This window comes from Schistocerca serialis, chromosome 1 (assembly GCF_023864345.2).
Source record: "Schistocerca serialis cubense isolate TAMUIC-IGC-003099 chromosome 1, iqSchSeri2.2, whole genome shotgun sequence".
NCBI lineage: Eukaryota > Metazoa > Arthropoda > Insecta > Orthoptera > Acrididae > Schistocerca > Schistocerca serialis.
The window spans coordinates 1,269,939,861-1,269,961,580 of NC_064638.1; the positions used below are offsets into that span (position 1 = coordinate 1,269,939,861).

The following is a 21,720-nucleotide window of genomic DNA, read 5'->3' on the forward strand; positions in this document are numbered from 1 at the left end:
TTATAACACTGTTCGTAAAGTTACTTTTTCAGTTATCATTTGTCACTTGTACGAGCGTGCGCATAACCGTCGCGGCGCGGCTGATTGTTGATAATGCGGAAACGCGATGATCGGACGCACTTTCTCACGCTTGCTACAAGACACTGGCACTTGACTGCACTCTTTTATGGTAACTAATATTTGCTGATTCACATTAGTTCATTCTGAGAGACCATGCACGGCGCGGATGATCGATACAGTACGGTACGACACGCAACGAGAGGATACACAAATACGTTGTCGGCGGCACTGCTCTAATTTTTAAATTACTTCTTGACGCACTTTCCTCTGAATCATTTCCATATTTCATCACTTTACTGTAACATCACTTGTAGCAACACTTCAACTTCCATACTAGCAATGCGCTCGACTCAGCTAACGCGCTGCCCGCAAAGATACTCTGCAATCAAGCCAGCGATATGAGAGTATGCTTACACATGGGATGTACCTCATCAGCCAAAATCGTCACATAAACCTTGGCAGTAATTACACATTGCAGAGTAACCATGGGGGTCAGCGGGTACCACGATACGGCTGCCCAAATCATCACCAGACAGTGTGAAACAACTCATACGACCGAATGACTTTCATCCATTGTTTCATAGTGAAGATTTCTATGGTTTCGGCATCACGTTTTCCTGTTACGGCACTTTGCATACGTGGAGTAGTTTTCGAATTCCAACTCGCCCTGGATTTCCCTGTTTATGGAGCTCCCTTCGTGTCGTTTTGGTGCTGACAGGGTTCCCGAATGCGACATCCCGTTCTGCAGTGACCTTTACAGCTGTCGTCCTCTTATTTTTCGTCACAATCCTCTTCAGTGTCCATCTGTCACGATCGCTCAACACAGTCTTTCGTCCGGGTTTTGACTTAGCGTATGATATTTTCCCACTTTATCTATATATGCGGTATAAATCTTTCATACAGTGCCTCGTGAAACACCAAACACTTCAGCTCGAATGGTAACGGAAGCACCCACTGTACGGGCACCAACAATTTGCCCACATTCGAATCCGCTCCGAGATAATGCAGTTACAACTACTCGGAGCACTTTTCGGACCGGGCCTGACACTTGCTACGTATTGAGCAGACTGCACAGGTGCCGTTCGTGGTCAAATACATCGGCAGAACGTGCAGGATTAACCAGCATCTGCATTTATGTTCAAGCGTGCATCGAGGTGTTTCCACATTCCTTGAATGCAGTGGCGTAACAGTGAAGCGAGCAGCAGCAAGGCCGCATGCCCTAGGAGCCGTTTTCGGGGGGTGCACTATCGTGAGGAGCGAAAAAATAATAATAGCAAGGAAGGGCAAAAAGGGGATAAAAGGGAGGGTGGAGGAGGGGAAGAAGAAGAAGAAGAAGAGAAAGGAATAGATTGGAGCTTGCAAAACTGGAAAGGGGGTGAAGATGTGTGGGACAGAATCGTGGTCTTGTTGTCGGATACCAGATGGAACGACTCTCGTTATGCCACATCAGCCATCTCAAGAATAGATTTTGTGATTGTTGTTTAGTTGTTTTTTTCGGCTTCCAGTGATCGGCACTGAAACAATGCAAAACTAACTGCGATATTTCCAAAATGATATTTTCACTCTGCAGCGGATTGTGCGCTGTTATGAAACTGCGATATTGTTGTTAGCAATGCAACTATGGACTGCGTTTTTCCATGTTTTGAATTTCGTCACAAAAAAAAATAATTATTGAAGTATGTACCTACTACCGCGTGGTAATGTAGTGTTGATATTACACTACTGGCCATTACAATTGCTACACCAAGAAGAAATGCAGATGATAAACGGGTATTCATTGGACAAATACATTATACTAGAACCGACATGTGATTACATTTTCATGCAATTTGGATGCATAGATCCCGAGAAATCACTACCCAGAACAACCACCTCTGGCCGTAATAACGGCCTTGATACGCCTGGGCATTGAGTCAAACAGAGCTTGGATGACGTGTACAGGTACAGCTGCCCATGCAGCTTCAACACGATACCACACTTCATCAAGAGTAGTGACTAGCGTATTGTGACGAGCCAGTTGCTTCGCCACCATTGACCAGACGTTTTCAGTTGGTGAGAGATCTGGAGAATGTGCTGGCCAGGGCAGCAGTCGAACATTTTCTGTATCCAGAAAGGCCTGTACAGGACCTGCAACATGCGGTCGTGCATTATCCTTCCGAAATGTAGCGTTTCGCAGGGACCAAATGAAGGGTAGAGCCACGGGTCGTAACACATCTGAAACGTAACGTACACTGTTCAGAGTGCCGTGAATGCGAACAAGAGGTAACCGAGACGTGTAACCAATGGCACCCCATACCATTACGCCGGGTGATAGGCCAGTATGGCAATGACGAATACACGCTTCCAATGTGCGTTCACCGCGATGTTGCCAAACACGGATGCCACCATCATGATGCTGTAAACAGAACCTGGATTCATCCGAAAAAATGACGTTTTCCCATTGGTGAACCCAGGTTCGTCGTTGAGTACACCATCGCAGGCGCTCCTGTCTGTGATGCAGCGTCAAGGGCAAACGCAGCCATGGTCTCCGAGCTGATAATCCATGCTGTTGCAAACGTCGTCGAACTGTTCGTGCAGATGGTTGTTGTCTTGCAAACGTCCCCATCTGTTGACTCAGGGATCGATACGTGGCTGCACGATCCGTTACAGCCATGCGGATAAGATGCCTGTCATCTCCACTGCTAGTGATACGAGACCGTTGGGATACAGCACGGCGTTCCGTATTACCCTCCTGAACCCACCGATTTCGTATTCTGCTAACAATCATTGGATCTCGACCAATGCGAGCATCAATGTCGCGATACGATAAACCGCAATCGCGACAGGCTACAATCCGACCTTTATCAACGTCGGAAACGTGATGGTACGCATTTCTCCTCCTTACACGAGGCATCACAACAACGTTTCACCAGGCAACGCCGGTCAACTGCTGTTTGTGTATGAGAAATCGGTTGGAAACTTTCCTCATGTCAGCACGTTGTAGGTGTCGCCACCAGCGCCAGCCTTGTGTGAATGCTGTGAAAAGCTAATCATTTGCATATCACAGCATCTTATTCCTGTCGGATAAATTTCGCCTCTGTATCACATCATTTCGTGGTGTAGCAATTTCAATGGGCAGTAGTGTAATAAACGAATAAACGGGCTAAGCAGACTTGAGGACTAATGTAATTAAGGAAAATTGTTAAGGAGGCGACGAGGGGAGGGGGGAGGGACCGCAATTTCGAAATTTTCCCTGGGCCTCGGGAACACAAATCGCGCTGCTGCATGAATGTCTAACGGCCTTTTACCAATTTGTCTATTACGCAAAGAAAAAAAATCAGCTGTAATATCATGCTGTCGCCATTAAATGGCAAATACAGTAGAAGCAACAGAATTATCTGACGGTTTCTGATAATAGAAATTTTGCTATTTACGGACAGGTGACTGTTATGGCGATTGTGTTCACTCAAAAAACGTCCTTTCCCGCTAAGTTACCTTAAACCGGACCGTCCGTTTATTCATTATTTGCTGTGTCAGATGATAAAATGGTTTGATTTGGGTCTTAGTCACTATCGGTGCAAAATCATAAACGCCCAGAAGTAAGACAGGAGGGCCAAAGTTTCGCAATAGCAAATGATTTCAAAGAAGCTAAGAGCTTTATCACTGAAAAAATTCTGTCAATTTCTAAGTAGGAGGGTCACTCTAAAAGAAATGAACACTTCTTTTTAAAAAAATCCATCTTTTATTCTACATGTTTGAAAGTTTTACAGTGTGTAGATACATCCTTTAGGAACAATATTTTCATTTCTCCAAATAATTTCCATCCCTCTCAACTGCCTTACGCCATCTTGGAACCAGCGCCTATATACCCGCATGGTAAAATTCTGGACCAACCTGTTGAGGCCACTGTTTGGCAGCGTGCACAAGGGAGTCATCATCTACAAACCTTGTTCCATGAAGAGAGTCTTTCAGTTTCCCAAAGAGATGATAGTCACATGGAGCCAGGTCAGGACTGTAAGGCGGGTGTTTCAGTGTTGTCCATCCGAGTTTTGTGATCGCTTCCATGTTTTTTTGACTGACATGTGGCCGTGCAATATCATGCAACAGCAAAACATCCTGCTTTTGCCGAAGCAAGAGTCCTTCGAAATCGAAAAACACCGTAGCCATAACTTTTCCAGCTGAAGGCGTGGTTTTGAATTTTTTTTTTCTTGGGTGAATTTGCATGATGCCACTCCATTAATTGCCTCTTCGTCTCTGGTGAAAATTGATGGAGCCATGTTTCATCACCTGTCACAATTCCTCCAAGAAATTCATCTCCACCATTCTTGTACTGTTCCAAAAGTTCACTGCATGCCGTTTTTCTTGTTTCTTTGTGAGCCACTTTCAACATCCTAGGAACCCACCTGGCAGAAAACTTTTTTAACGCCGACGCTTTCAGTATTCTGCAAACACTTCCTTCCCCTATTCCAACGTAGCGTGACAATTCGTTCACTGTGATGCGTCTCTCAGCAGTCACCAATTCGTTAACTCTCTGCACATTGTCTGGAGTGTGTGCAGTACGAGGCCTGCCGCTGCGAGGAAAATCCTCAATATTGCCGTGCCCGCTTTCATCACGTTAACCTGCCTGCCCACTGAGTAACTGTACTGCGATCGACAGCAGCATCTACATACACCTTTTTCAACCCCTTGTGGATGTTTCCCACTGTCTCGTTTTCACAGCACAGGAATTCTATGACGGCATGCTACTTCTGACGAACGTCAAGTGTAGCAGCCATCTTGAAGACATGCTGTGACGGCGCCACTCACGGGAACAGGTTGAACTAAGTTTGAAAACAAGCGTGTGTGAAGGATATATCTACACACTGTAAAACTTTCACACATGCAGAATGGAAACTGTATTTTTACAAAAATAGTGTGCATTTCTTTTGGAGTGACCATCGTATTATTCATTTGAAAAATTTTGGCGATGGTTGACGAAACATATCCACACTAAATGGTTCTTGTCTGCATTAAACAGGGTGTCCCGGAAATGTTGCAACATACGTTGAAGGGTTGTAGAGGAAGTCTTGAGGAACAGATCGTGGACAGGAACCTGTGCCCCGAAACGTCATTCAATGACGCTACAGAGCGTCGCAGTTATAGGTGACGCCTGCCAGTAGGGCACCTCTCGGCAGCAAACATGATTTTAAACTGTATGCTGACGGACTGTAGTTGGAACGTCTCGCAGTGTTGATTGTTATTCAGTGATCATGATTATCTGCCACAATTGTTAGCAGAGGAAAGGAAGATAGCTGCCACTTAAAAAGCCCTTGTCTCCTATGAATGCGATACTCTTTTGTCTTGGTGGATGCCGTTTTCAGACACGAGTTTCCATCCGCAGTTTATTTTTCTCCTGGAATCCTCTAAAACCCTCAATGGTTTTCGGTATACAACCCATGTCCGAAACCGTCATCCACCTATGCAACAGAGCATCACATTTATAGAAGACAAGGCCTGTCTATGCAGCAGCTAGTTGTATTTTCTCCACTGTCGATTGTGGCAATCAGTCCATATAATGACAAGCAACACTGTAAGACATGTTGCCTTATGGTCCGTTGGTATACAAAGACACGTTTGCTGCCAAAGCGGTGGCTTAGAGGCAGGTCATTGGATGTCGTTCCCAGACACAGGTTCCTGTCCTCAGTTTGTTCCTCAAGACACCCTCTAAAGACCTCGAAGTTTGTCACAACATTTCTGGGACACCCAGTATTAACACGGATGTATAAGCCTATAACAACGTAGTGTTATTCAAACACAACTGTTGTACACACAGTAATGTGCTACATGTATAGCGGAGCAATTTCATAGGTCCGTCTCCCAACTGTTATGCCGAAAACATTTAACGTCCTTTCCAATACAAAGAGCGTGCAAAACTTTCAAGGACTATGACCAAATGAACCATTGCAAAGGCTTCGCAACTATGAAACTTACCCGATGCCTTCACTAAAGGGGAACAATTAGCACCCAGTACTTTCCTGTAACAAGTAAGCAAAAACTGAAGCTTTCAAATTGTTCAGCTGCTATTACTGTGCTGTTCGATGACATTGTTGCTGTCAAGTCACTGGAAACACTAACAAATGTAAAACGTCTAGGAGTAACCCCTGGACCGATATGAAGTGTAACGATGAAATAAAATTACTTCTAGGGGAAGTAGATGCCAGACGAGATTCATTCGAAAAATCCTATAGAAATGTTGAAGGTGGTATCCAGTAGCTTTCAAAATATATTGATTACAATTTTTAAATCTTATTTAGGTCTTATGCTGCACCATTACTTCCAAAGCAGTCATCTTGGGAGCAAACACACCTATCCCAATTTTACTGCGACTGTTGAACTGCATACTGGAATATGTGCTTGTTAAGGTGTGTGGTAGGCCTATTCTCTTCATGAGTATACCCAGGATTTGAGATGGGGAGCAACTACCATTAATTTTTCGACAAAGGGTGAAATACTGTATTATTGATGTTTCAAGAGGAACAACTTTTCAATGTCACAGAAGGTAAAATGTTCAGGAGAAGCAAAAAACTTATACCACGAGAAGTATTTTATTATTGTTTTTGAATTTTATACATAATATTCAGGGAGGACTGTAGATAAAAATGTGCTTATTACAAGGTAATTTGTATGGCCCATAGTTCATGAGATGTGACACAATAAATATTGAAATCATGAAAAACTAACTTTAGCTTAAAATCAGAGCACAAATTGCCCAGTTTATATTCATCCACTGTTTCATAATGAGAGCACTTAGTGACTTCCAACAAACTTATGCCTAATTTCAAACCTCTCCTGAACTTTCTTCTCGCTTACTTGCTTAAACATTTAATGTGTTATTGATAACTCATTTGCAAAGTAATCAGACTTTTGAAGCTGATTTATAGATGGGAATTCGATCCTTTAAAGAATTTGGGATTTCTTGGTATAATATCCCGTGGACACACTGCCAGCCAATTAAACTTAAAGTTGCTAAATCTGCATTATTTTCCTTCGCTCTTGGCACATTCTGTAGAAATTTAATAATTTCTAGAGAGAAGTCAGAATTCTGAAACAAATGAAAAGTGCCTACCCTGGATTCCAAGAGGGAGCCTGTGCAGCATTGTGAATAGCTACAACTCAGGTGCCTATCATGCTCTTGAGCTATCTGACACTTTTTCTTTAATGACTCAAAACTGTGCGTGAGTAATCCCGTTGCTCATATGTTTTGTGTTCCAGGGTTGCGGTAAGGCGATGCAGTAGCTGGCAGCCATGTCTTGGATAGAAGACCCGGGTGTTGACGTGTTCAGGGGCCTCAACCTGAGGGACCTGGGTGTCGACCAGGCGTTCGTCAACGTGACGTCACAGATCAAAGGAACCGACAAACTCTACCTGTACTCGCTCTCTGAGGAGTGCTACAAGGTATTAGCTGGTATCTTCCTGCTTTACCCCCTGTTCTAGTTATCCAGTACAGTGCCAGCCAAACTGTGGCACCACAGAGAACATCACAGCTTCAGTCATTATTTGTTCACACATTATCCTTAAATGAAATGGATTCATCAGTTCTCTAGTTCGTGTATTCATAGGTGTTTCAGCTGGAAAGTTAGGGAATGATGTTGCAAGTATGGGAGTCATGAGTTTCTTACATAATATGCCTAAATATAAACAAGTAAGTGTTAAGAAATAGGCTCATTTGGGATGGCATGGATTCAACAAGCCCCTGGTAGATTTCTGGAGGCATGTGACACCATATGTCTATGGACAGATCTTGTAGTTCCCATAAATTACAGGGCATTGCATTGTGTGTTATTTATTTATTTAGTTAGTTAGTTACGTGATCCACAGATCATTCGAATGATTCTTTTATCAAAATTTTGTAGAACAAGTCAATTTACAGAATGTACTGTAACAATATTATGAAAAGGAAAGTTGCTACTCACCACATGCGGAGATGCTGAGTTGCAGATGGGCACAACAAAAAGACTGTCACAAATAAGGGTTTTGGCCAGTAAGGCCTTCATCAAAAATGTACACACACACACACACACACACACACACACACACACACACACACACACACACACACACACACACGACTGCTGTCTCAGGCAACTGAAACCGCACTATTTTTGATGAAGGCCTTACTGGCTGAAAGCTTTATTTGTGAGAGTTTTTTATTGTGCCTATCTGTGACTTAGAATCTCCGCTATATGGTGAGTAGCAACTTTCCTTTTCGTTCCACTGTTACATTCCATCCTGGATTTTCTATTGTTCAATTTGCAGGATATGTATACATGAGTAGTGTTAATATTAATAAACACATTATCATTTTATTCTTACTGATGCAACTACACCTAAAACATTTAAAAAGAAGTTTTTTTCTTCTTTTTTTGTCTGATAGAGTAGACCTATCACATATGTTCCTTCTGGCTTAGATCAGGCAGATTTGGTAGCCAAGACATCAACATGAGCTCTCTATCATGCTCTTCAAACCATTGTAGTACAAATGTCAGGGGGATAGATCTGATGTCAACAATTACCATCCAATCTCCCTTCTAACAGCTTTATCCAAAATTTTTGAGAAAGTAATGTATTCAAGAGTAGCTTCACATATCTGTAACAATGAAGTACTAACAAAATGTCAGTTTGGTTTCCAGGAAGGTTTTTCAACAGAAAATGCCATATATGCTTTCACCAGTCAAATTTTGAATGATCTGAATAACCGAACACCACCCATTGGGATTTTTTGTGATCTCTCAAAGGCTTTTGATTGTGTAAATCATGAAATTCTGCTAGACAAGCTCAAGTATTGTGGCATGAGTGGGACAGTGCACAAATGGTTTAATTCGTACCTAACTGGAAGAGTGCAGAAAGTTGAAATAAGTAGTTCTCGTAACTTGCAAAGATCAGCACATTCCCCAAACTGGGGAACTATCAAGAATGGGGTTCCACAAGGGTCAGTCTTGGGTCCTTTGTTGTTCTTATTATATATTAATGACTTGCCATTCTATATTCATGAAGAGGCAAAGTTAGTTCTCTTTGCTGATGATGCAAGTATAGTAATCACACCTGACAAACAAGAATTAACTGATGAAGTTGTCAATACTGTCTTTCAGAAAATTACTAAGTGGTTCCTTGTAAACGGACTCTCACTGAATTTTGATAAGACACAGTGCATACAGTTCCGTACAGTGAATGGTATGACGCCATTAATAAATTTAGACCTTAACCAGAAGCATATAGCTAAGGTTGAATATTCCAAATTTTTAGGTGTGTCCATTGATGAGAGATTAAATTGGAGGAAACACATTGATGATCTGCTGAAACGTTTGAGTTCAGCTACTTATGCAATAAGGGTCATTGCAAATTTTGGTGATAAACATCTTAGTAAATTAGCTTACTACGCCTATTTTCACTCATTGCTTTCATATGGCATCATATTTTGGGGTAATTCATCACTGAGGAATAAAGTATTTATTGCACAAAAGCGTGTAATCAGAATAATAGCTGGAGTCCACCCAAGATCATCCTGCAGACATTTATTTAAGGATCTAGGGATATTCACAGTAGCTTCTCAGTATATATACTCTCTTATGAAATTTGTTATTAACAACCAAACCCAATTCAAAAGTAATAGCAGTGTGCATAACTACAATACTAGGAGAAAGGACGATCTTCACTATTCAAGATTAAATCTAACTTTGGCGCAGAAAGGGGTGAATTATACTGGCACTAAAGTCTTTGGTCACTTACCAAATAGTATCAAAAGTCTGACAGATAACCAACAAGTATTTAAGAAGAAATTAAAAGAATTTCTGAATGACAACTCCTTCTACTCCATAGAGGAATTTTTAGATATAAATTAAGAAAAAAAATAAAGAAAAACAAAAAAACACAAAAAAATAAAGTTGTTATATTAACTTACGTATGTTGTTAAATTAACCTAATTATGTCATGTATTGGAAAATTCGACTCGTTCCACATCATTACGAAATATCGTATTCATGATCCATGGAACTAGTATTAATCTAATCTAATCTAATCTAATCTAATCTTGTGACAGTTGTTCTGCTTATGTGCTATCAACAGATCATGCATCAATGTGCAGAGCACAGCAGAGATCCAGGTGCATCTGACACCAGATCTAATTTGTACATAAAGTTTTGAACATAGCTACTTGGTCAGTGACTGTTTACAAAGTGAAATTAACAGCAATAGCAACCCTCAGACACGAAAAAGAAGTCTTTTGACCCAGGTTTCAGCACTGCTATGAGTGCCTTCATCAGAAATAAAACTGTATGCATGTGAGCAGCCCATAGTGGCTTGCCTTTTATGTTTTCTGTTTTACAAATTTTGTGACTAAAGCTTTAGTGCTTGATTTTTGGTTCAATACGTGACATGCAAATACCCTTTCTTTTCGTACTACTAGCTAGTATTTACATTTAAATTTTTTTTTCTTTCCTATGATTTTGTAATAGGCCAATTTGAGAGTTTTATTCCTCATGAAGGCAGTCATAGCAGTGCCGAAACCTGAGTCAAAAGACTCCTTTCTTGTGACCAAGGGCTGCTATTGCTGTTAATTTTACTTTGTAAACAGTCACTGACCAAGTAGCTATGTTCAAAACTTTATGTACAAATTAGATCTGGTGTCAGACACACCTGGATCTCTGCTGTGCTCTGGACATTTATGCATGATCTGTTGGTAGCACATAAGACAAGTTTCAATGGTCGGAGTACAGGGAGGAACCACTGAAGCAGGGATGACACAGGAGTCCATACTGGTGTCAATGAAGAAGTGTTCCTCGGAAACGATATCAGAAACATAGAGCTGGCCATCAGACAGTGTGGTGGAAGCAAATGTCTTTAGTGAAGATAGGCACCATTTGAAAATGGTTCAAAGCACCTTCTGTACAGTGGATCATGGTATGTTCAACTGTCATGACACAGCATGTGCAGTGCCTGATGATTGGAATTGCGTGCAGTGTTGTGTGCCATAGCAATAACAATTTCATCACCCTCCTGTGGTGCAGCCAGTCATCGACCTCTTCTCGGAGCGACGCCCAGTACTCCAGTTGATTCGGACTTCTTCATCAAGCTCCACACAGCAGGTAGAGAAAGAGGACCCTTCCATAATCCTTTCAGCCGGTGATATTCTCGAACTGCAGCTGCAGCATTACTGTTGTTTTGATAATAGAGCTTCACCACTAATGCCCTGCTCCTTTTGTCGAAGCTCATGTTGACATGTCAACAAGTGCACTGCGACTGGTCAGGTGTGTGAGACCATGAATCATAATGACTGATCAGTGCATCTGGTGGTTGTAGTTGGAACTGGATGATGGCACTGTGATGCTTGAAAATTGTGCACCCCATACTCTGGACATCAATGCTATCAAGTTTGGTACTTGTATGGTAATTAGTTTCCATGTTATAATGTGCTAAATAGGGAAAGTTTAATTGTAACCACCTGCTACTTGATGATCAGGAGACTTGCCAACTCGGTGTCACCAAAGTGGGTTTCTGCTCCTAATGTGATGATGATAAACATGCAAAACCAATAAATATCTTGAGACACACATTTATAGAAACCAACATACAAAATCAAACTACACACCGAGTAAACAGGGAACAGAACTGTTCGAGTCAAGAAACTTAGTTTCACAAAGTGTAAAGTTCGCTTTTCTGGGTCGATAGTCACCACACTCTCTTGCATGCTATGAATGTCATCAAACAGTTTGCATTTGAACAGGAGCAGCAACTGGTACAAACTCAGCATAGCATGAAACATCTCAGTTCCAAAATAATTGTGTCCCACTGTTTAGGTTCACATGTCCTGAGGAGTAAAAATGGGCCAGTATAAGTATAGCAACAAAAGCCTTAATTTCAGCCACATCTGTCTCTCTGGTATTTCATTTCCAGGCAAAATTCCCTGAAATGCTTCTTATGTTTCCCTTAAGTATATTCACATATTTTTCCCCTCCATCAAAAAACAAAGCACTCTAGGATCAGTTTTGTAATTCTGACTACAAGTCTCCACTCGATGAGGAATAGTACGTGGTATTTTGATATTGTGTCCTCACATTTCTTGATGGAGTGTTCTTATCCATTTCGTTGATTTGTCTTTTCCCAAGTAGAAATTGTTATTTTCAAAACTTATTTCATTATGAGGTGCAGTAACTAAATAATACACAAAACCGATCCAAGTCACATAATGATGGCTTTAATCATAGTCTCTGAACAATAAGCCTCTTTGGACTCCACAAGACACAAAACACTGATGTGTGCAATAGAGACATGAATCACATAGAGAGAGTCAGTCAGCACTGCTCCATGCAAACGTATGTGTGAGTTGCCGGCAGACAGTGTGGGGGGACTGGCACTGTGCACATGCCTCCCACAGGCAGCTTCCAGTGGCCAGCCTGCTCTGATACAGTTGGCAGCCAATTCAAACAAGCATGTGCAGCGACATCACACTCAGCACAGTCACACTCACGTGCACTAGTAGCAGGATACAGCATAATCACTATCCATCTCTGCTTTCAAACAAAGTTTTTCACACTCACTAGATGATTTTGGATCTGATTTATCATGTTTGTTGTGCTTCAGCTTCTTCAAGTAATCTCTGAATTCAACTTTCATTAATGTTTTATGTACACATACTGTAAATTGTGTTGCTATCATACAGTGACAGAAAGCAAACTGACTCCAAGGCCTTTATTTAACTTGGAAAGCAGTTCGAATAGTGGTACTAGACAACAATGGGTTCACTTAATATAACATGACATGTGACACCAATAAAATGGCTGTAAAATTTAAAAAAACTAACACTTGGTATATTTTGATTTTTGTTACATTAGGACTGGCATGGGATTTTGTGAGCACCCCAGTGTATGCTTTGGCAATTGAACAGCAATGATAACTGAAACATAGTGTATTCTAATGTGATTATGCACATAATTCTTTGGTAGAAAGCTAACATGAGTTTTAGACAGTTATGAAAATTTAAACTAATAATACAATCGGCTTTTAATATGTGGAGCGTCCACAGCACCCCATGCCAGGACTAAAGGACTAATATACAGACTTAACACTAAGTGTGGACACATTGTGATGTCATTAAATTCTGCGATGCAACTGCAGGCTACCATGGGTGTCATTTAGGTTTTGTTTCTACAATGTGCAATCATTGGATTCTTTGTTAAAGAGGGGCAAAAATTGATCACCAGAATGCATATCAAGATGAGTGCATGGTCCCCAGTACACAGTAGTGTTAGGAGACTGTTGAAGCACTTTGAAGCTGGGAATATGATCTCATAGTGGTCCCCCTGAACTGCTCCCCTGATATGCAACAAGAGAGAATTGATGAGTTCATTGCAGAAGGCAGACTAGTCGCTGTGAATGAAATCACAACAAAATTTGGGACATGAGACAGCGTGGTGCAGGAAACAATTTAAAGCCTGCCTTATGGAAAAAGTTTATGCCAATTGGGTCTCATATTTATTGGCCAAAGACAACGAAGTTCAGAGAAGAACCATCACCCCAAAGCCTTCCTCAGAAATTTCAAAATGAGTGATGTGACAGCTGGTGAAAGTAGATTCCATCAGTATGAGGCTGAAACAAAATGCCAGGTTGTGGAATAGTTCTATTTGTATTTGCTATAAAAAATTTTAAAAAAGCAAGAACAGCATAATCTGCTGGAAAAGTTATCGCCAGCCACTTCTGGTATAAAAAAAGGTTACATTCTGGTTATTTTTAGCATGATGATGCTTGGTCTCACACTGCTCATGTAACTGTGGACAAAAGTGGGACATACAAGTGGGAAAGTATTCTACACCCTGTCAACAATCCCACTGTGGCACCCACTGACCACCATCTATTCAGTTCTAGTGTTGAATAGCTGTGAGCCTATGACTGCAAGATGCTTTAGATATCTCAGAAGTAGTGCATGGTGTGTCAGTGTCTGAAGGCAGCCAGAATGGTCTTGTACGGCAAGTGTTACAGATTTACAGATTGGTGGGAAAAACATGTGAGAAGAAATCGAAACTATGTTGAAAAATGGCATAAAAATCTGTGCATGATGTGCATAGTTTGTCTAAAAGATAAAAATTTATGCAACAGGGAATTGCTCATGACTTACATTATGATCCTTGGATAAATTATGGTTCTTTTTACTATGGTGGCTCTCTTCGCTATGGGAAATAGTGAGACTGTCAAATATCACTGCTTTTATATGGATTGTTTCATTATTGTTTCAGTGTCCATTCACACTTCTAACTGATCCCAATAAACCTCAAGAGACTCTGAAAATTTCCACCCAAAGAAGGTACACATGGAGGGTACTTACCAGCGTTGTGGGCACTGCCCTTCCTGCTTCAGATTACAGGTAAATATGATTTTGGATACTAGCATCATTTTGTCTCAGTAAATACAGAAATCACATACAGTGCTTTCTCCTGTTTGGATGTAGAACAGTTAAATTTTTCAGATGTTTTCAATCCATTTTTTGTAAAACAGCAATACATTCATAACAACAGAGTACATTCATAAATAATTTATTGTAATAAATTGTAGAACAATTTTGCTGAATTTTAAACTGTCTTGAACACCAGGATAAATACATAAGAAGTAGAAGGTTCAAACCAAAGTATGGATACTTTTGCTGAGTGAAAGATCATCTGTATGTGTTTCAGTTATGAGAGCTTCAAGATGTCTTTCCAAATATAGAAAGAACCTTGTTTTTACATGCCATAGCACATTTTTGGAATATGTTGTAAATTAGTATCAACAGCTCTTCATTTAGATTGCAACACTGCAGAGTATATGACAGATTTTCACAGCTGAAGGTTGCTGATGAGAATATTTAAAATTGGATGATTTCTTGCCCTAGGTAGATCATTTTCTTGCTTCTGTTACTGTGCTTTTATTTGTAATAAATTTTGATATATTCCCATCACTTGTCTTTATTGCTACTTATATGTGTACCTGGTTTCAGTATTTTCTTTCCATTTATGAACAACATAATAATTCTTAATCATAACTACTGTACCTTTGAGGGACAGACTTAAAGACAAATCAAGAGGATGGCTGTCGGAATTGGAATGGTGTTATCCTATGCCAGCCTGTAATGGGCTGCATGATACAGACTTCCCTCAACTCCCAGAGGCAGTGCCAGCAGGATCAGTAAAGATTCACATATAATATTTTTTTGACTCAGACTTACAGTGAACATGATCTCCTCCAATTCCTACAACAGCCTAACTCCTTTTCCCAATGCTTATTCACCTGATCCTTCTCCAAATCCTAACCACACACCTGAATTTTGACATCGATCTCATTGAAGCTCATATACAAACCTTAGCCAAACCAGCCCATATGCAAAAATGTCTCCACTTTGACAACTGCCATCTCTTCCACTTCAAATGCTTCCTTACCTACAGCCTAATCACTCACGACAAACACATCTGAATCCCTCAGTGGCTATATCAACAATCTCTTGCAGGTGCTCCTCTCCTTCTCTTGCCGACATAGTTACCACTTCCAAAACATCAAGAAGCATCCATCTTCTCAATATGATGGACCTGTCAGATCTGAGATATAACTCTGCCCCCTTCCCCCCAATTGTTTGTGACTTTTCAGTGTCAAACCATGAAATGAAATTATCTCTCCCTGATATTCTTCCCATACCATTCAAGGCTGCCTTCCATTGCCTTCTAATAACTACAACTTCCTTGTAAATCCATGTGTCATTCCCAAATTACTATTTCGACTCCAAGGTACCTATCTGTACAGTGATTCTTGCTGTAAAACCCATTTCGTACAGCCACCCATTACGAGTTTCTCCAGCTACACCATTGCAGATTTGTACAATATCAAAGGCAGAGAAACATGTGAAGCCATGCAATTTGCTTATGGACTGCGATGTGTTCACTGCATGGCATTTCATACAGGAATGACCATCTTTAAACAGGAAGAATGCATGAATGGAAACAGAAGGGATGTCCTTTCTTGGGGACAGCCAATGCACAGCTGCTGAGCATCATCTACGCCATGTCTCAACACCTTCTACTATACCCATCCACTACCGGTTTCTCCAAACTCTCCAAGTGGGAACTTGTTCCCCAATATATCCTATCATCCCATTATGCCTTTCTTGGGCCTCTTCTTGATGAGCATGCTGTGGACACACTCGTCTTATCCGGGTGGCAAAGCCCATGTACACAGGGCTGTACACATATATTTCTGATATGATGAACACTCAGGCACCCTATCTCGTCTTGTCTGGCCCCCTGAATCACTCGATCTTAATCCCATTGAAAATGTCTGGGAATGTTTGCAATAGCTGGTGAAATGTAGCAACCGACATCCCTTTAAGTTGGTAGCTCTTAGCTCTGCTTGATCTAATCACCAATGAATTGCTTCAGCTGGATATGGCACACCCAGAGAAACTTGTGGACTCTCCTCCTCGTCAAACTGAGGCTGACATCAGGGCCAGTGGTGGCATTACACAGTATCAGCTTTGTCTCCTAATGACTAGTTTTTTGTCCAGTATGCTTATTTACAGTGATGTCATAAGAATAATCAAAGAATGGGTTATGTGCATACTGTAGTAACAAAAGGCTTTCAGCAATGTCATTGTTGCTCTTTATGATGAGAAGAAGGAATATAGATCATCAGATACTTCGTAGTGTTGAATAGGAAGACATTTTCTTTTCTCATTCTGTCATTCACAAGTAGTGTTCTGTAGATATATTTTGTGTGATTTTATAAAAGAAATACTTACTTGCAGAATTTGCAACAGTTGCATTGACTTATATTATCAAGATCACGAACTTTTATTCTCAGTGCAGTTCTGTGCGAGACGTCTGCAGATCTCGGAGAATTTGGAGTGTATGAACTCCAGGTGAAGCCTCAGGGTGGCAATTCATCTCAAGCAACATGTGAACTGCACACCATACTGGAACCAGTCAACATTTATCTACGTGAGTTTTACACGATACCCTATTTCATTTATTAAATCCTCAGACTTGTCAATAAAATTTAGATTGTTAATTGCAAAGAAGCAGCAAGTGAAAATTTGTACCAAGACCGGGAATCAAACCTGGGTCTCCTGCATACTAGGCAGGTGCAATAGCTACTAAGTCAGCTTGCATAGTTGTTCACACAACTGCACAGATTACCCTGGCGTGTCTCCCTCCCCAGTTCAAATTCTCACTGCCACCCCAGTCTACTTTAAATTCCCTGTTAACCTGGGGCGGCAGTGAGAATTTGAACTGAGGAGGGAGATGAGCTGAGGTAATCTGTACATTTGTGTGAACCACTGTGAAAAGGTGGCTTAGTGGCTATTGCACCTACCTAGTAAGTAGGAGACACAGTTTCGATTCCTGACCTTAGTACAAATTTTCACTTGCCACTTCAGTCTATATATATAAAATAATATCTGCATGAGGCCAGTGAAGTATCTGAATTTGTGTCATTTCATCTGTATGAGTCCCTGCACCTGGGTTTCTGGCTGGATCCCCCACTTAAGTTTGATGCTGAGGTGTATTCCAGAACATGGAGAGCCTTGGCAATTCTGTTCGTGTGTAAGGGGGAATTTGAAGTTGATTGGGGCAACAGTGAAAATTTGGATTGAGGAGGGAGGTGTGCCATGGTAATCTGTGCAGTTGTGTAAACCACTGTGTCAAGGTGGCTTAGCGGCTAATGACCTGCCTATTAGTCAGGAGACCCTGGTTCAATTCCCAAATGTTCATTCGCCATTTCGGTCCATATACATAAAATTTCATCTTTGCTTATCAAAGTTATGTAACAATGTTCTTAAGCATGTGGATATACAGTAATGTTTGTGAAGATTGCAGCATCAGGAATGATACTTGTGGCTGAAATGAAGTTTACACTTCAGAGTAAGTGTACAATAAGACGAAGATGATTATGATTTCAGGGCTGTATGTGATCTCAGACTTTGAAAATTCAGTGCAGCACAAATATCTTCCCTGCATAATGAACCCATTTTAGAAATGTAATTGTCTGCAATCGCAGAAGATTCACATGTTACTGGGGATTCTCCTCCCACACAGTTTGTATGTGAAACTATGAAGCACGGTTTGTCGCCCTCGATGAATGAGTAGCTGACCAACCATATATTGCACACATTCCATGGATGCCATGTCAGATGAATGTGCAGTCCAAGGAAGTTGTGGTAATCATAATTTCTAGAAAATAGCTTACACTGCTCTTGTCACACTGTCCTTATTCTATTGAAATACAGCATGTGAAAATATATGGACAAGGAATAGTATCTCGGGTGGTAAAACCTTACTAACCTAGTTCAGTGAAATGTCACTTGGTTTTGAATATCGTTTCTTCTCACTCTATAAGTACTTCGAGGAAGTAATGTGTTCTCCTACCTCTGAAATGGACTTCTGTACCAGCTTTCCACTTCTGCAACAGTGTAAATCCTGTAGCAGTGTAAATCCTCCATAAACTCAGCAGAAAGACAATAGATCATACCCATACTGAATGGAATGGACTCTTCAGTCAATGGTGATTGATTACTGTCACAAGAATTCATCCAGTAAATAATTTTTTAACCCAAGAGCTCTTACTGTAGAACAAAAACTTCCCCCATTCCCCCGTGTAATGTGAGGCCTAAGGTGGACAATTAGAAATTAAACTGTTACAGTCTTTGTTTACATGCTAGTCTTAAAACACATTCCAACAATGGAAACTCTGTGATGGCCTAAAAATATGAATTAGTTTTACAGGCTGTAACATCCTGATCATAGACTGAAATTAAAGGAACAAATTCAATATGAATTAGGATACACTGCCACTCACCTCATAGAGGACACATTAAGCAGTGGATGGGCACATTATCCATTCCAGGATGAATTTTTCACTCTGCAGCAGAGTGTGCACTGATATGAAATGTCCTGGCAGGTTAAAACTGTGTGCCAGACTGAGACTCAAACTGAGGACATTTGCCTTTCAAGTGTCAGTGTGGCATACAGTTTTAATCTGCCAGGAAGCTACAGTTTCCATTGTTTGATTGAACAGTCTACTCTTTAAACAAAATGTTATAGTTTCATCCCTGGAGGTCTCTTCTGCACCTTCTATGCCTGATGCTCCAAGTCCCTCTTTGAACCTCTGTACATTGTGTTGTGTTCAGTAAGTATGATATCAGATTGCATGGTTTATCTAGTGGTGGCACAAATCTTCACAATTGATGTTGGACAAGAACATTGATCAACAGTACAGATTGTAAGATTGTGATCTGCTCTAGGATTGCTAGTGTACTTTGCATACTTAAACTCAGTACTGTCCTATTGCATAATCTTTTGGAGCAGTGTAGCTAAGGTTAAGAAAGCATTTATTCTACAGACATGTTCAGTGTCCTATTGCATAATCTTCTGGAGCAGTGTAGCTAAGGTTAAAAAAGTATTTATTCTACAGACATGTTCAGTAATCTAATCTAATCTAAGAATACTACATAAAGTTATTAACATGACATTTCACAGAAGTCTCTAAAGGGACCGAAGGGCTTACACTTATGTGCCAATACATTTACTCCCTAATGGTAGTGTTGTTAATAATGAGAGGGAACCTAGGATAATATGTGGAATTTACAACCATAGTATTGGAAGAAAAAAATAACTTTCATATAGACTATGTATCATCCCTCTGTAATTCAGAAACGAATTCTTAGTCTGTTACAAAAATCCTTAACAAGTTCCCAGAAGACATTGGACAGGGAATTTTGAAAATCTCTATATATTTAACAACAATAGTTTCTCAGATTATTTTTATCCTGGAATAAAAATTACAGTTAAAACTAAATTTCATATTAGATTTTTTAGACTTTTGCAGTACATACTTAGCTAACAGTGGTCTTTAAAATAAAATAAATCAGATAATTGCTTTGTTTGAAATGTTACATTGCTAGCCATCACAACTACCATGAAGGTATGACACAAGAAATATCAAATGGAATAGATAAAAAATCCACTTACCAAGTGGTGGCAGGAGAACATGTATATAAAAAGGTATCACAGTTTGCAAGGTTTTGGAGCCAGCAGCTCCTTCTGGCAGAAAGGTTGAGGAGAAAGGAAGAGGGGTGAAGGAAAAGGCCTTGTGAGGCTTAGGAAAAGGGGTAGAGTTTGGAAAAGTCACCCAGAACCCAGGGTCAGGGGAGACTTACCAGACGGGATGAGAAGGAAAGAAGTTATTATGGGCCACACCATCAATCATTACTTCCCTCCTACACATTGTGCTTGGCCAACATCGTTAACACCCGCCCCCCCCCCCCCCACCCCCCTGCCCTCATCTCTCAGCCCTAAACAGCTACACCATCAACCACAACCCCTCTCCTACAGATAGCACCCCCTCCCCCATCCCCCCCATCTTCCCCCAACCTTCACCACTGCCTCCTACACCAATAATTACCTTTTTTCCTTCTCATCCCTGACCCAGGGTTCTGGGTGACCTTTCCTAACTTTACCCCTTTTCCTAAGCCTCATCAGTCCTTTTCTTTCACCCCTCTTCCTCTCCTTCAATCCTTCTGCCAAAAGAAGGGGCCACTGGCTCTGAAAGCTTGAAAACAGTGTTACATTTTATATGTGTGTTCTCATGCTGCCACTTGGTAAGTATATTTTTTATCCACCCAGTTACTTATATTTTCAAAAATTGATTATTTTCGTTAATAAATAACAAATTAGCATGAAGTATATACTAAGTGCTTTGGTATACAAATTATTAGAATTTCAGTGGAACTGTACAAAGTAGGTCAGAGTAATGCCATCTATAATCTCTATATAAGGAAAGATTGCACAGTGCATTTCTCATTCAGAAATCACATTTGAATGTTGTTTGTTTGTAAAAAGATTGTGAAGAAGAAACATCTGCTAGCACATATTGGAACTCGACAGTAGCAGGATCGTGGTCTGTCGTGACTGTGGTTTATTGTTACATAATGTTGCTGCTTGTGTTGGTGTGGATACCATGGCTGTCATGCAAATATGGAATCAGTGTGTCCAGAAGTTCCATATTCAACAAGATAATGTAAGACAGGATGATTCCTTTGCTGTCCTGACCTACTTTGATACAGGTGATGTTCAGCTGTTGCCCTGACCAGCAGTTTTTCCAGATCCCTCAGACAATGAAAAGGTTTGGTCACAGGCTACCGAGGGGTTAGCATGCTATCACTCTCCAGCCACTAGGATTTATCAGCGTAGAATGACATACCCGTATCTGTCATCCAAGGTCAGTTTGACTTGATGACTATCCAGATCAGAGCTATTTTTGTTGCCAGGGTTGGGAGCTTTGCATACTAATTTTTGTGCACTGTATACAAATAAATCACCTAATAACTGAATCATATGATCTTCCTACTATAACGCATACACACAATAAATAAAATTTCATTATTTTCTATATTTCGTGTTGTTGCAATTTTGATGTACTCCTGCATAGATAGAAACACCACCTGAGTACTCTAAGAGCGAGGGGAGTGACATTTCTCAGAGTAGCTACTGCACTCCATTTGATGTACTTTTGTTCCATTGTTCGATGGTGAGGAAATATTTAGGGACATAAACAAAACATGTAAATGTGCAGGATGGGGCAAATAAAAGTGGCCCAGACCATTTGTGGCAGTATTAATGGAGGAGGAAAAAACCT

At 40.6% G+C, this 21,720-nt stretch overlaps 1 protein-coding gene across 1 annotated transcript in view; it reads left to right on the forward strand.

The window, feature by feature from the left end:
• LOC126419448 (heparan-alpha-glucosaminide N-acetyltransferase) overlaps positions 1–21,720 on the forward strand; it is a 314,616-nt gene that overhangs the window by 199,851 nt on the left and 93,045 nt on the right. The window contains exons 3-5 of the mRNA XM_050086639.1: positions 7,291–7,473; positions 14,304–14,431; positions 16,891–17,027. Of these exons, the coding sequence (XP_049942596.1) occupies positions 7,324–7,473; positions 14,304–14,431; positions 16,891–17,027 (415 nt within the window). The 5' untranslated portion in view covers positions 7,291–7,323. The remainder of the gene's footprint in view (positions 1–7,290; positions 7,474–14,303; positions 14,432–16,890; positions 17,028–21,720) is intronic.